This window comes from Uranotaenia lowii, chromosome 2, assembly GCF_029784155.1.
Source record: "Uranotaenia lowii strain MFRU-FL chromosome 2, ASM2978415v1, whole genome shotgun sequence".
Lineage (NCBI taxonomy): Eukaryota > Metazoa > Arthropoda > Insecta > Diptera > Culicidae > Uranotaenia > Uranotaenia lowii.
The window spans coordinates 197283743-197298163 of NC_073692.1; the positions used below are offsets into that span (position 1 = coordinate 197283743).

The 14421-nt window shown below is 38.5% G+C and overlaps 2 protein-coding genes across 2 annotated transcripts; one reads left to right on the forward strand and one right to left on the reverse strand.

Annotated features, from left to right (window-relative positions):
• The first annotated feature begins 2171 nt into the window (after positions 1 to 2171).
• Positions 2172 to 3761, forward strand: LOC129742241 (uncharacterized). Its single transcript, XM_055734115.1, has 3 exons — positions 2172 to 3024; positions 3074 to 3218; positions 3260 to 3761. The coding sequence occupies exons 1-3, from the start codon at positions 2172 to 2174 to the stop codon at positions 3759 to 3761; spliced, it is 1500 nt and encodes a 499-aa protein (XP_055590090.1).
• A 1349-nt stretch (positions 3762 to 5110) lies between these two features.
• Positions 5111 to 5917, reverse strand: LOC129742242 (ATP-dependent DNA helicase PIF1-like). Its single transcript, XM_055734117.1, has one exon. It carries the CDS (start codon positions 5915 to 5917, stop codon positions 5111 to 5113), a length of 807 nt encoding a protein of 268 aa, XP_055590092.1.
• Between the last annotated feature and the right edge of the window lie 8504 nt (positions 5918 to 14421).

Below are 14421 nucleotides of genomic sequence, written 5' to 3' on the forward strand. Positions count from 1 at the left end.
AAACTATACACACATGAGCGGACATCTGTTTGATATAAGCCAGAGCAATTTTTCTGTTGAAATCGCTTACAGTTTTTGTGAAAATAATTTTATAATAAAAGAAGTCAAAATAGCCGATTTCCGAAACTGGCGGGCTAAATGCGCATATTTATGTTTTTAGTTATATTTCATTAACACTTGCAATATTTTGATATTATTTAATTGAAAATGGTAGAAACGGATGTTAAGCATACGTCAAGGCTGAAATTTTGATGAAATTTTCTATATCACTAGTTCTTTTGCATGAAACATAGTTAAGTATGCCATATGGCCATATTTCATAGTAATATTTTGTTCATATCGTATTTTTATCGGATCAGTATGAAGTTCTTCTTTTTTCGCTGAAAGATCGTGATTTGAGCGTGGATTAAATGTTTAAATGATAAAAAGTAAAAAATTTATAAGAATTATCTATTTTTCTTTATATAGGCATTTAACCTTCCTTGATATGGGCATTCAGAACCTGTCTCTTATTCCAATATCTTTTCATTCACAACTTTCCCAAAAGCTTCAATTTGTTGAATTTCCGATTTCCAGATGAATAAGAAAGAAAAACCATTAAAATTTTTGTTTACAGAATCTGTACGCACGATAATTAATGTTCAATATATTACAACAAAACTGACAAAAATCTTGTTTGAATTTTTAAATTTTTTTGGCTTTATATAATCATCAAATTTCTTCATGCCATGTTTCAATAGCGTATTATCCTCAAACTGCACTGATTAGATACGTTGAATCTCCAGTCTTATCGCCAATCGGCTGTATGCGCATATTACCCAACATGCGCATTTAGGAACACTTCCCCCTACTAACATAATGTTTTAAACCAATCAAATCACAAATGGAACTAGTTTCGATGATTTTTCCTCGTGAATTTTATGTCTTTTCTCAAAACGGCAATGTAAATCTAAATGAAAACACCTGAACAGTATCGACAAGAATGTTATAAGGAAAGTGAAGTGTCACTAATAAAACTAATTTAAAAAAAAAACTTAAGATTAGTGGAGTATTGAGTGGTTGCTGTATAAAACTCTTGTCCCGGAAGCTGTCAGAAGTCTGCCTTGGCATGGGTTTCGTCTTCCATTACCACGCAATTAAACTTTGCCAACAATGTTGTATACAGTTTCCGAGATCTTGTTTTTACCGTAAGGGTTTGCTTTTCGTTGCGATTATCAGTCACACCTTCTTATAAGTCGATAGTTCGGATCGTTTTCAAGCTTCATGCACGGTTGTAGCTGATGTTTCCAACTTATTGGCGACATCTCAAACGGAGAGATTGGAGTTTCGCTTGAAAGTGCTAGCCTCTCTTCTATTCGTCACTGCGGCTCCCGGATTTCGATTTCCCTCAGATCCCGGCTTCCTAGTTGTCGAAACACGTTCCCCGAACACTTTAATTATTTTGGTGACGATCCGTTTCGCCACATTCAACGATTTTGCTATGTTTGCGTGTAGTTAGGTTTTTCACGGCGCATGTACAAAATTCTCCAGCCACTTCTAGCGACCAGAACGTTGAAACAGCTGGGGAACGACGAGTATAATCGATTCCCAAGCACATCCAAGGCGTTTTGGTAGATGACGTCTACATGGACGATGTTATCACAGGCACCGATACAGAGAGTGATGCAATCAAATTGTGCGCAGAACTTATCAAATTGACAGACAGTGGAGATTTTCGTCCTAGGAAGTTCGCATCCAACTCAGCTGCAGCTTTAAGAGAGGGGAAAATCGAGGATCTTGCGTAAGCCAATGAGATCAATTTGGATCCTGATCCATCGATGAAGACATTAGGACTTACTTGGGAACCACATAAGGACTATTTTCGCTTCAACTTTACCATTGAACAAATTGCGGTAAAGGAAAGGTTGTCTAAATGGAAAATTCTATCAGCTATCGCTGTGCTATTCGACCCCCTCGGTCTCGTAGGAGCAGTTACAACGAGTGCAAAAATCTTCATGCAGCGTTTATGGCGGACAGATTCTACGTGTGTTCTTTAATGGTTGAATTCAATTCCTGCGACGTGGTCCACTCTTGTAGCTAACCGTGTTGCGAAAATACAAACGATTACGGAAAACTGTACTTGGAGACATGTTCCTGGCTTGCAAAATCCAGCAGACCTTATCTCACGGGGTATGGACCCAGATCAGATAGAGGGATGCAGTCTTTGGTGGAAGGGCCCTGAATGGTTAGGGCAAAATCATTATCCGGAGCAGCCAGGCACCTTGGAGTCTCAAATAGCAGAAGAGGAAATTCGTCGTACCACACATCCAACCAGCAGTCGAGTATCAGACTTCAGTGAAGACTATGTTCGAAGGTTTTCGTCATTTACCAAACTAATACGCAGTACCGCTTATTGGATGCGGCTCATGCGTATTCTTAAGAAATCTGAAGAGAACTGCAAAAATTTACTAACCGTCGAAGAATTGGAACAAGCAGAATATTCTATCATCCGCTGCATCCAGCAAGAATCGTTTCCTGCTGAGTGGAAGGCCTTAATGAAAAACAAAAACGTACATCGAAGCTCACCACTTAGATGGTTTACCCCACGAATATCATCAGAAGGACTAATTTGCGTGGGAGGCAGATTAGGAAGATCCATGGAATCGGAAGATACGAAGCACCCCATTGTGCTACCAGCTGAACATCCGTTTGCTAAGATGTTATTCGAGTACTATCACATCAAGCTACTTCATGCTGGTTCTCAACTACTGCTAAGCACAGTGAGACTAAAGTATTGGCCACTTGGAGGCAGAAATGTTCCACGACAGGTTGTGCATAATTGCATGAAATGCTTTCGAGCGAAACCCAGCCCTATTGAGCAGTTTATGGGAGAACTACCCCAAGCACGTGTCACCGTAGCTCGAGCATTTCTAAGGACAGGAGTCGACTATTTTGGTCCAGTATATATTCGGCCAGCTCCAAGAAAACCAGCGGTTAAGGCATACGTGTCAGTCATCATTTGTCTGTGTACGAAGGCTGTACAATGTACATCTAGAACTCGTGTTCAATTTATCCACAGAACGTTTTCTCCAAGCTCAACGACGATTCATTGGTAGAAGAGGATACTGTTCGGACATCTATTCGGACAATGAGACAAACTTTGTTGGAGCACGGAGTTATCTGCGAGAAATCCTCAAATTGCTGCGCAACGATCACCACAAGGAAGCAGTTTCGAAGGAGTGTGTAAACAACAATATCCTATGGCACTTTATACCCCCAGGAGCACCTCACTTCGGATTACTCTGGGAAACAGCAGGCCAATTACAGCGTTAACGGATGATCCTGACAATCTTGAACCTCCAAGACCGGAACATTTTCTTATTGGGGAACCTCTACAACAAATACCGGAGAGAGATGTTCGCGATGTACCCTTGAACAGGTTGAACAACAATCAAACGTTACAGAAAAGAATCCAGCACTTTTGGGATCGTTTGAGAGTTGAATACCTGACGCAACTTCAAGGGCGATTCAAAAGATGGAAGACACCAATTGAAATCAAGATCGAGCAGCTAGTTGCCATCAAGGATGATAACTTACCACCAAGTCGTTGGAAGATGGGACGAGTAGATCGAGTTTTTCCAGGAGCTGATGGAGTCGTAAGGGTCGTTACTTTGAAAACTGCATCCGGACCGTTTACGCGCCCAGTCGAAAAGCTTTGTGTTTTACCAGCGTCGTCTCAACCAGATTACAAGCGGCCTAGATTCTCGGAGAAAGATCAGTAGCACCCACCCGTTGTGTTCGCGAGGCTCTTATTCTGTCTTTTCAGAAATACGAGCGATTTCAGGATGGGCCGGAATGTTGGTAGACTAACTATGGACCCTAAACACGATGCTGCGATGGTCGATGGTCGAAACCCCACGCAGCAGAAGGATAAGAGAAGACCTTTGATGATGAGCGAAACAGCTGATCTTCACAGCTAAACTTTTTAAGGAATAACAAAAATGAAGAAAAATCCCGAAGAAAGTTCACCATTTTCTAATATTATATCGAGAGTAGTCTTAAGAGCGATTTGGCACTGGAACTCTTTTTATCCAAAATCGATAGAACCACACTTCATAAAGGAGGGTAGTTCATAAAAGAAATCTTATTTTCTCAGATAGTTATGTTATTTATTATTAAATGATCAGGATTTTCGTTACGTAGAAAACAAAATGTTAAAGACCGAAAATGGCATGATTTCTAGCTTTAGGCCTTTTCTGTTATCAGTTGATAAGCTTACATGATTCAGTTTTAAAATTCATTTTGCTATGATATCGAAAAACAAAAAAAATGTAACTGTCCCTATCCAAATAGGGATTTTTAAGCATAAGAGCTCATATCCATACGAGAAAAAAAAATTACAGAATGTTATTTTAGTAAAAATTTTCAGTATTCGGTTCTGTTACTTCATGAGAGGCAGAGAACAGCAACGTTATCATGCAATTTAAATTTTGATATCATTTTCCCCATATGGAAAAGAATGACATAATGTTGCTTTAGTTGAATGACATTCTGTCGTTTTTTTTTCATGTGAGAAAAACCTTTCAAATATGCTCAAATTTGACATGAGTTGCATAAGGAATAATTCTTTAAAGTTTTATTGTGATCTTTTTTTTATATATAACTAGCTGACCCGGTACGTGCGTTGCTACGCTTTTTAATAAATGAATTTGTAAATTAAATTTTTGGAAGAGGGTTTTCGGAATGAGTTTTGATTGAATTCGTTTGTTTGTGTTTGGCATTTATTATGGAATTCTATATTTTTAAATAATGTTTGGTGTTTAAGATAAAATTCATCTCGTATTAAACTGTAAAAAAATGTAAATTAATTTTTTTTATTAAAAATAATTTCATCTCTAGAAATACCTGTAAAGTAGTTGATTTTTTTTCTCGGTAATTGTTCTGATCAGTCTTGGTTCAAATTGTCAGGACAGCTTTTCATTCGACGCTCGGTTATGCTTTGCTGTGTTCGATATATTACAGAAGTGTCAAAACGACCGAGTGAGGAGTGAGGAGAGTGCTTGAAGGTTACTAAAATAAACACAATAATAATTTCGATACATTTGCGCTCCTAATTTTTGTTTTACCTTTATCAACGTAATGCTGTGGGATATGTTATACTCTTCGTTTTTCTATCTGGAGCATAAATAATCAAGTTGATCGGGGATCCGACACGGGAGCAAGCGACGTACAATTGTCCGTGGGAAAAACATGGTGGTTCGAGATCTACTCCGCAAACTTCAAGGGACTGCCCTTGAGACTTGTTAATCGTCATTGCAAAAGCCAGTCGTACAGGGAACTGCAACCTTTTAAAATCAAAAGGCAGATCCGTTGGTATCATCGGAATACGTGGTAACGGAACGTCTGCTCCTTTAAACTTGCCATTCAAAATTGTTGCCTCGATGATATTATCCATCAATCTTTTAACAGCGAGCCGAGTGCCGTTGCAAAGCCGTGGGGGATTAATGTTCCGCAGTAGTATTATTGGCACACCAACTTTCAAAATCAGGACGTGTGGTGGCAAACCAGGCAAATCAAGAGAATTGAGGAACTCTGTCGGATAGTTCACCACTTCGTCAGTATTGGTTACTGTATCAACGGATTTGTAGGTTCTCTCATCTCCCTCGATAGCATCCTGAATGCTGTAATTAATAGCGTTTACGTCCTGATTTTTTGGAGCAAGGATTGCTCGAACGCTCAGCCACTGATGATTTTTGTGATTATGACCAATATCTGGAAACACCTTCGATATAAGCTGATCTTTGGTTGCCACAATTTCACAAAAATCAGCTGGAAATGTTATGCATTTTGTTGTTTCATCGATAGGCATTTTTCCGTTTCCAATGTCTAGTAGCTGTTTTGCATCATTTGTTTTTGGCATCACAAATCGTCCAGTCATGTTCCTAAGCCCCTGTGGTTATGCAATTTTTTAAATTGTCAAGCATTTTTCCGCCCTTACTTCTTTCCCAACTATAAAGTGAATATCATCCAAACTCAAATATTAGAAAAGCCTTAAAAATTACAATCGAGTGCAACAACAATGGTTTAAATCGGTCATTATTTGACGAAACGGCATGCATTTCACATTGAGTGTTATGGTCGGACATTTAGTCGCCTCATTAAAACAGTGATGAATATCACCCTTAAAAAAGTGAGCCAATTTTTGAAGCTTAATAACTTTTTTATATTAACTTTAATTGAAATGCAACCTTCGGATGAAATATTTGCCATAATTTAGGCTTTAAGAAAATCCATTTTTGAAAGAAATCGGTTTTCCATGTTCCTCTCGAACAAAATGTCTCTAAATCCCATACAAACTTCAGGCTCGTTGAGCGACCCCTTCCCATTGTCCGATCTGGCCCAAATTTGGCATGAGATCTTGTACTAGGCCCAGGATCAATTTTAGCCTGCAGCGTATATTTTTTTTCAAAAGTCGGGTCATTTGAGGCAGTCTACTGTACACGCATATTAATTTTCAAAGTAAGTTTCTGAACATACGGCCATAGTATTGAAGACTTCAAGCATGCGTGCAACTCATCTGCTGGCGTTGATCTTGGGATAACTGGTAGAGTTTGACGGAAATCACCGGATAACAAAATTAAAGTACCACCGAAAAGCTCGTTGTTCCCTCGGAAGTCCCTAAGGGTATTGTTCAGAGCCTCGAGAGCTTTTTTGTGTGTCATGGTACATTCGTCCCATATGATGATTTCGCATGTTCTTAGAATTTTTTCATTCCAGAACTTTTGCTAATGTTGCAAGTTGGAGCCTCGTTGATCTGTAAATTGAATGGTAGCTTTAATGCAGAGTGTGCAGTTCTGCCTCCGGCGAGTAAGGTTGCTGCAATGCCAGTCGATGCGATGGCTAACGCAATTTTGCGTTCCGATCGTAATCTTGCTAAAATGAGTGAAATCAAAAATGTTTTGCCTGTACCTCCAGGCGCATCGAGGAAAAAGAAACCTCCACTCTGCTCCAAAATTGCACTCATGATAGTGTCGTACACAGCACGTTGCTCTTCATTCATATTTCGGATATTTCTCTCAGCAAATGAAGATAACTCTTCCGTATCATAGACTGTCTCCTACCTCAGATCACGATCGAGAATGTTGTTTGAATCTCGATGCGGCGCTGGTATACCCACTTGAGGCAGTAATTTGTTAGCGATATTCAAACAAACATCTTCAATCGCAATCAAAGCTTCGTTGTATATGGATTGGCTAAATGCGATATCTGGATTTCGATTTTCCGATCTTACACGATGCAAGATGTCATCACTCATGGAGTCCTTGTGTTTTTCCCATAGTTCCTTAGGATTGGATGGAGAGCAGGTTGCAATATGATCGCGAACAATGCACGAACTTGCTGAGGTCGAGCTGTATCTGCGGCGTCAGTTAGTGCAACGTCCCAGTGTGCATCGTTTTCTAATAGATTCATTTTCTGGCATGCTTCTCGGAAAGTTGCACATATTAGGCCGTTAACTGTTTTCAAATCATTGAAATTTCTGGGTCCTCGGACGTTTATTAATAACAATCGAAGATAAAAACATTCCGAGTTGGTAGGGTGAACACACGTGGTACAATATACATATTGGTGCAGTATACACGCGACCTAATGCATCGGTTGCATATAAATTTGAATAACCCGCAACTGCTCTACCTGGAAGTGAAGAGAGACTTTATCAAAGTTAAATTTTAAACAAAAAACAGATTTACCTTGCTTACGACGCATGAACTTCTTAGTTGACGCATTCCATGTGTAGTATGTTGGCACTTCGGAGTACAGCAATGTTCGGGCGAAAGTATCTTCTTGGCATAACGAAAAGAAGGCGTTGAGGGTGGAGATATCACTCGTTCTCGAGCAGTTTTTGCAGTAAAATATACCCGTTGTCCATTCTCCAAGTGTACTGCCAAGTGGGTTACTGTAGGATGTCTTTCATGGATCGGGAAAGAAAAAATTCGCCATGCCGCTTCGTTGCTGCTGATATACCGTCCCAGCTGATATAGATCAATTTCGTCCGAAGGTCCAGAAGTGTTTCTCACCTCAACCACAGCCATATCGCTCCCCTTGTTAACATATTTCGTGATATACTTGATAGACTTCACAGAGTTGCAGAACTCAACATTAATATGGGCGGCGAATGTTTTCGAGAGCAACGGCGAGTATGGTACGATCCAACGATTGTCGATCTCAATGCGCCCGCTAATTGTGGCAAATCGGCCACCATCTTCTGGTGATCTCCGACGATACAATGGATAACCATCATTGCCACTGATTGTTTCTGTAACGAAGGTTTTTGGGAATCTTTTGGTACATTTTCCATCTGTCATGCATGGTGAGTTCACGTTAAGTGTGCCACATGGACCATGAACCATGTTATTGATAACAATATCAAAAAGAAGCGGGTCAATATCTCGGTCTGGGATTTCTGCTGAGATGACTTGATCGATTTGATCTGGTGTTAGTTTAACCATTAACCAGATCAAAATGTGCGCATGCGGCAATCCTCTTTTCTGTCACTCAATCGAATACATCCAGCATCGTGTTTCGCCGAAGATGTGATGTTTAACGATGTAGTTCATGAACACTTTAAGCTTTTGTCTGAATACACGTGCAGTAATGTCATGACGATCTGTTGATGACTGACCGGTCATCAGAAGTTCTTTTATCTCGATCCACCTTGGATTGCAAGTGAATGTAATGAATAAGTCCGGTCTACCATATGCACGAACATATGTCATTGCATGTTGCGCGTATTCATATATGTCGTGGACTTCCGGTAAAGGTAGCTGGTAGTATGAAGGCTTTACCTAACTCATTGGGATCGATATTTACATCATTATTGATTGCATCACGTAAATGGATTCCTCCGAACGCAACTTGCTTTGATTAAGCCTAATATATAGCAGCCTTTCAGATTCAATCTTGACGTACATATCAACGATGTATTGATGAAATAAAACACGACATTTCAGAATATGATTTTCAACATTTCTGCGAATCATCAGTCGATATGCGTAAAAATTCATAGCGCTTATTTTTTTACCTGTTTCCTCGCCAGTCGCTGGATTTACCATTTTGATGTTGAAGTGGTAGCCATCTTCACCTTGCCAAAAAAGGATTGGATATTGCAATCCGTCGTAACACCGGTTAGTTTCCGAGATGAACTGCACATCTCCTCTTCTACGATGCAAAACGATATCGCGTTTCTGGAATGCTTCACCAACAACGACGATCGCCACTTCGTCGATTGTTGGTGCATTATATTGGCGTTCATGTTGCCCAACCGGTGTTTTGTCAGCTCTAATTACAACAACATAGTCATCCGTTGGCATTTGATTGAGTGCAGTTTTGAACAGTTTAACCAATTGGTTATTCCGTTGGAAGAAAATTTCTAGGTCTGCGACGATTTCTCTATCCGTAGTCCTTACAAAACGACATCGTTGATCTGTTTGCTTCTCAATATTCCCCATAAAATAAATTTGAAGAAACGTGTGCTCTGTATTCGGCAATGGTAATAGAGATCGTGCCTGATGGTATATTTGGCCTTGAATCTTGAAGGTTGGCATAAAGTTGTCTCGCACAATTCTGTCTGCCCCGAAGGACGTCATTTGGAAACACAAATTATACTAGCGAATGTTTCGTAAAAAATCTTTCGATTTTCTTGTGGCGCCCGAAACTAACGATAATAACGGCTCAGGAGGTGTAGACAATTCCGGAAGCTTCACTTTACCACCTGCGCAACACATTCCAGGTTACTCATTTGCGAACTTGAGGGCATTGCAGTATCGACACAATTTATCCATGTTCCCAATAGTCACATTTGGATGAAGGTGGTAATCGCTTTCAGGATCGTAACGGAATGCTGCATGTTTCAAATCAGCGTATGGAGTTCTCCTAGCATGGCGCTCTCGATCGGCTACCCTTCTTTCAGTTCTTTGTTCACTGGACTCAGTGGAACGCATCTCTGTGTGGTGCTGTCGATCGATATTAAGCCTTGCTTCTCGGCTCTCACTGGATTCGGTGGATCGTGCAGCTGCACGGCGCTCTCGATCGGTTTGTTGTCTTGTTGTCCGGCGTTCACTGGACTCAGAGGAACGTTGAACTGCGTGTTGCTGCCGGTCGGAATCAAGCCTTGCATCTCTGCTTTCAATGGATTCAGTGGATCGTGCTGCTGCGCATCGCTCTCGATCGGTTTGTTGTCTCGTAGCTCGGCGTTCACTGGATTCAGAGGAACGTTGAACAGCGTGTTGCTGCCGGTCGGAATCAAGCCTTGCTTCTCGGCTCTCACTGGATTCGGTGGATCGTGCTGCTGCACGGCGCTCTCGATCGGTTTGTTGTCTTGTTGTCCGGCGTTCACTGGACTCAGAGGAACGAAGAACAGCGTGTTGCTGCCGGTCGGCATCAAGCCTTGCTTCTCGACTCTCAATGGATTGAGCAGATCGCGATACAGCATGACGCTCTCTGTCGGACGCCAATCTAACTCCTGAGTGTTCACCAGTCTCCGAAGCTCGTGCTAGCCTCATTTGTTTAGCTTTAGGTGTAGATCTACCAATTGAGGCTCTCTTTTTAGGAGGCATGCTTCATTGAAAGTATTAATTTGAAAGAAAGGAGTTATTGTTCGCTGCCTCGAAAGTTTAGTTCAGGTACTATAATGTGACATATTTTACACTATTTTGATAGATCACACCTTTTTCGAAGTACGCAAGTTTTACAGTAGGCAGCCCATACAATATCACTTATAAACACGATAAGTTTGTTCCGAAATTATCGAACATGGAAATTTAGCATGTACGTGACTCGTATTCAGTACACGCGATGTAAATAATTATAATCTTACATTTTTTACATCAAACTTCAATTCAAAAATAATATAAGTTTCATGTCAAATATAAAGATTAAAAACACTGTCACCACTCGCAAGACTGTTCCATATGTTAAAAAAAAGAAGAGAAACGGCTTTACACATTTGCTGTGAGGCCATATGTTATGCATGTGTATTTTTTGCATATATATTGCCAACATACAAAAATGTTTCATTCAATCCTATCTTGATAATGTTAATCCTTCATTTCATAAATTTAATTTGTTCATTTTCTCTAACAATTATTTGAAACAGTTAAAAATTGTAAGTGCATTACGAAAAGAAATGCTATTTTTTATCTTTTCTATACTATATGTGTTGCAAATTTTAACTACAACTATGTAACAAAGATCAAAACTAACGTCTGATACGGTTGATAATTTTTGTTAAAATAAAAAATGAGGCACAAATTTGCGGGTATAGTTCATATGGGAAAAAATTGATTTATAATTTTTTTTCATATGAGGCCCTCAAAGCCAAAGGGGTATAAGTGACAAAATGGTCGATTTTGAGTTAATGATGCCAAACGATTCTTCATATTTCAAACTATATTTGACGGTTTTTCAGATTTTTCGAATTTGATTTACATACTTTTATGTTCGAGAGCAAAACACAATTTTCGAAAAATATATGAAAAATGGCCAAACACAACAACTTTAAAGCGTGTTTTCTCAAAATAAACTTTCACACACTCTTACCCCTTTGGCTCCAAGGACCTCATATATGATAGAAATAAACTTAATATAAACGTCTATAATGAAGAACTTACGTATAAACAGGAAAGAATAATGAAAAAGCACATACGGGACAGTCTGCCAATAGCGGTAGCTAAATTTTCTTTAAAAATTTGCTTATCATTTCTCACCACGCATAATATGCAACGTGGCAATTTCTTGTTTACGTGTTTATGTTTTGTGATAAACATCTCCTTTACGTTGAGACGTGAAAGTTCAACAATAAAAAATTAGCATATGAACCTTAGTCGACCAGTAGTGATAGGTTATCCGCTATAGCAAACCTAAAACAACGTTAACCCGTTTATGAGTATAGTATAAATAAAATGAAGAAACGAAGCATAGTCAACTACAAATAAAAAATATGCTTATGCTAAAAAATAACGATGATAGTTGTGATGAAATTATTCCACTTCAGAAATTTATAGGTAGTTTACAATCTCATTCTCTCAATTTCTAAGCGATTCTTAAATAAACATCAATTTAAAATATAGCAATGAACCATGTACATCTAGCACAGAAATAAATTACAGAAATATATCTAGCAAAACATTAAAAAAAAACAAACATAATAGAAAAAGGATAACCGGACGATATTTTTTTGTTTTACTCATAGTTCCAATTTCCAATTTCCTTGCAATTTTTCATGTTGTTTTTAATCATTTTTATCCAACCCTACAATACTTTTTTTAGCAGAACAATAAAAACAGTTAAAACATTATTCAACATAATGGTGTATGCAACCAAATGTGACGAACTTGTCATTTATTGATTGATGAAAACTTCCACTCACAAATAAAAATTTAGATAATTTCGTGTTTCAGATGTGTAAAGGGATTAAGATTGTGAAAAATAAAAACAAATATAATTAGTAATTCGAAATACTTGTAGGTTTTGCTGAGTTCAACTTCTTCTAAAAGCCAGGCAAATCGCCACAAAAGAATATTTGCTATTGACTTGAAGGTAATAATCCTTTCCAAATGCAATACTGTTTACATCAAAAGAACACTCATGCTGGAATACAGGGTCAATGCTAAATTCTGATACTGTGACCAGCACTGATTGTTTGGAGCAGATTTATATGTATTCAATGGATCTGGAATTTCTTATCTGCATCTTTTGTGAACGGAAATGCGGTACAAACAAATTTTAACGTCTGTTTAGCAATTATGCGAAAGTTTTACTATCAATAAAATATATACAGTATGGAACTGTTGAGCGAATAGATTAAAATTTTTTGGCATTAATATTCCATCACTTAAAATGATACAACGGTTCATTAATATAATTCAATTTCAATAATGCCAGATGGTGGATTTCTTTATTAGTTTCATAACATCCCACAAAATGGAAAGTGTTATGCGAGTAGAAGTGTTATAGTCGTGATAAATCAAAATATGTTTACTTACCTCGTAAACGCGAAGCTAATTGGTTGATCCAATTACAATGCAATCAGAATTCCAGAAATTGGACACAATTTCTTGTGCGCGATAGTGGATTTTCGGCCGTTTTTAAATTTTTCGCTTTCACACTCAGCTGTTTGTTGTTGTAAGTTTACTCGATTGATTTTATTAAATTTTACCTTGTTTACATTTAGCACATGCTCTCCGAGAATTGTTATACCGCAGAAGCGGTGTAGCAGTGAGACGTGGGAAATTGAGAATTTCGATATTATTCCACGTCTCACTGTGGTACATCAATAAATGACGGAGTTTCATTTTAAAATTTCCCTTATGGTGGCAATTTTGATAGCAAAATATGTAGATTATTTGTAGAATTACGATTTGAAGGTGGTTTTTATTTCATGTGAAACGTTAAAAATATATTTTCGTTGGGTTATTTCATTAAGATGCGTATTCATTTGAAATGTTGTGATTGCTGTTGTGTATAAGGAACATAACATCATTTTTGTACATAGGAGCCGTTTTTTTAATAAAATTTTGCCTATCTTGGAAATAAGTTGCATATGAATGATTGTGACAGAAAATCACAATATTGTATAAATAGATTCAAACATTTTTAAAAGGTATAGCAAAGCACACCGGGTCAGTAAGTCTTATATTATGTCTCAAGCCAGCTGAGAGATTTGTCTATAACAATCTTACATTTCTCATATTTTGCACCAGTAAATGTCAATTTAGTTCTATTCGTACGATGAGTCCTTGAGTTATACCGGAATATGTGTTTCATTTTTATGCGGTAAGTACTGTGAGGTATCATAGAAACATTTCTAGTACCCAAATACTCTTGCATGCCAAAATTGGTTTTATTTATCCCAATTATCCCAAAAACGTATGGAAGTCCCCCCCCCCACTTTAAGGAGGGAGGGGTCTCAAATCATCCTAGAAATATTTCTCTTACCCAAATGTCTTCCCATTTCAAATTTGGTACCCTTAGCTTAATTAGTTCTGGAGGGACATTATAAATATACACGGAGACCCCCCCCCTTCTCTTCTTATAACACCAATGGAAGGAGGGAGGGGTCTGAAATAATCATAGAATCATTTCTCGTATTCCACTACCCTCCCATGCCAAATTTGGTTCCATTAGCTTGATTAGTTCTCCAGTTATGTAAAAAAATGTAAGGTAGGCCCCCTCCCCCCTTTCTATCTCCCCACTGGAAGGGGGAGGGGTATCAAGTATTCTTAGAAACATTCCTCGAACCCAAGAACCCACCCATGCCAAATTTGGTATGATTTGCTTAATCAGTTCTCGAGTTATAAAGACTTATTACTTTTAAATGAAAGACCCCCTCCCCCCTTCCAGGAATAGGGAGGGGTCCCAAACTATTATAGGAACCTTCCCTGGCCT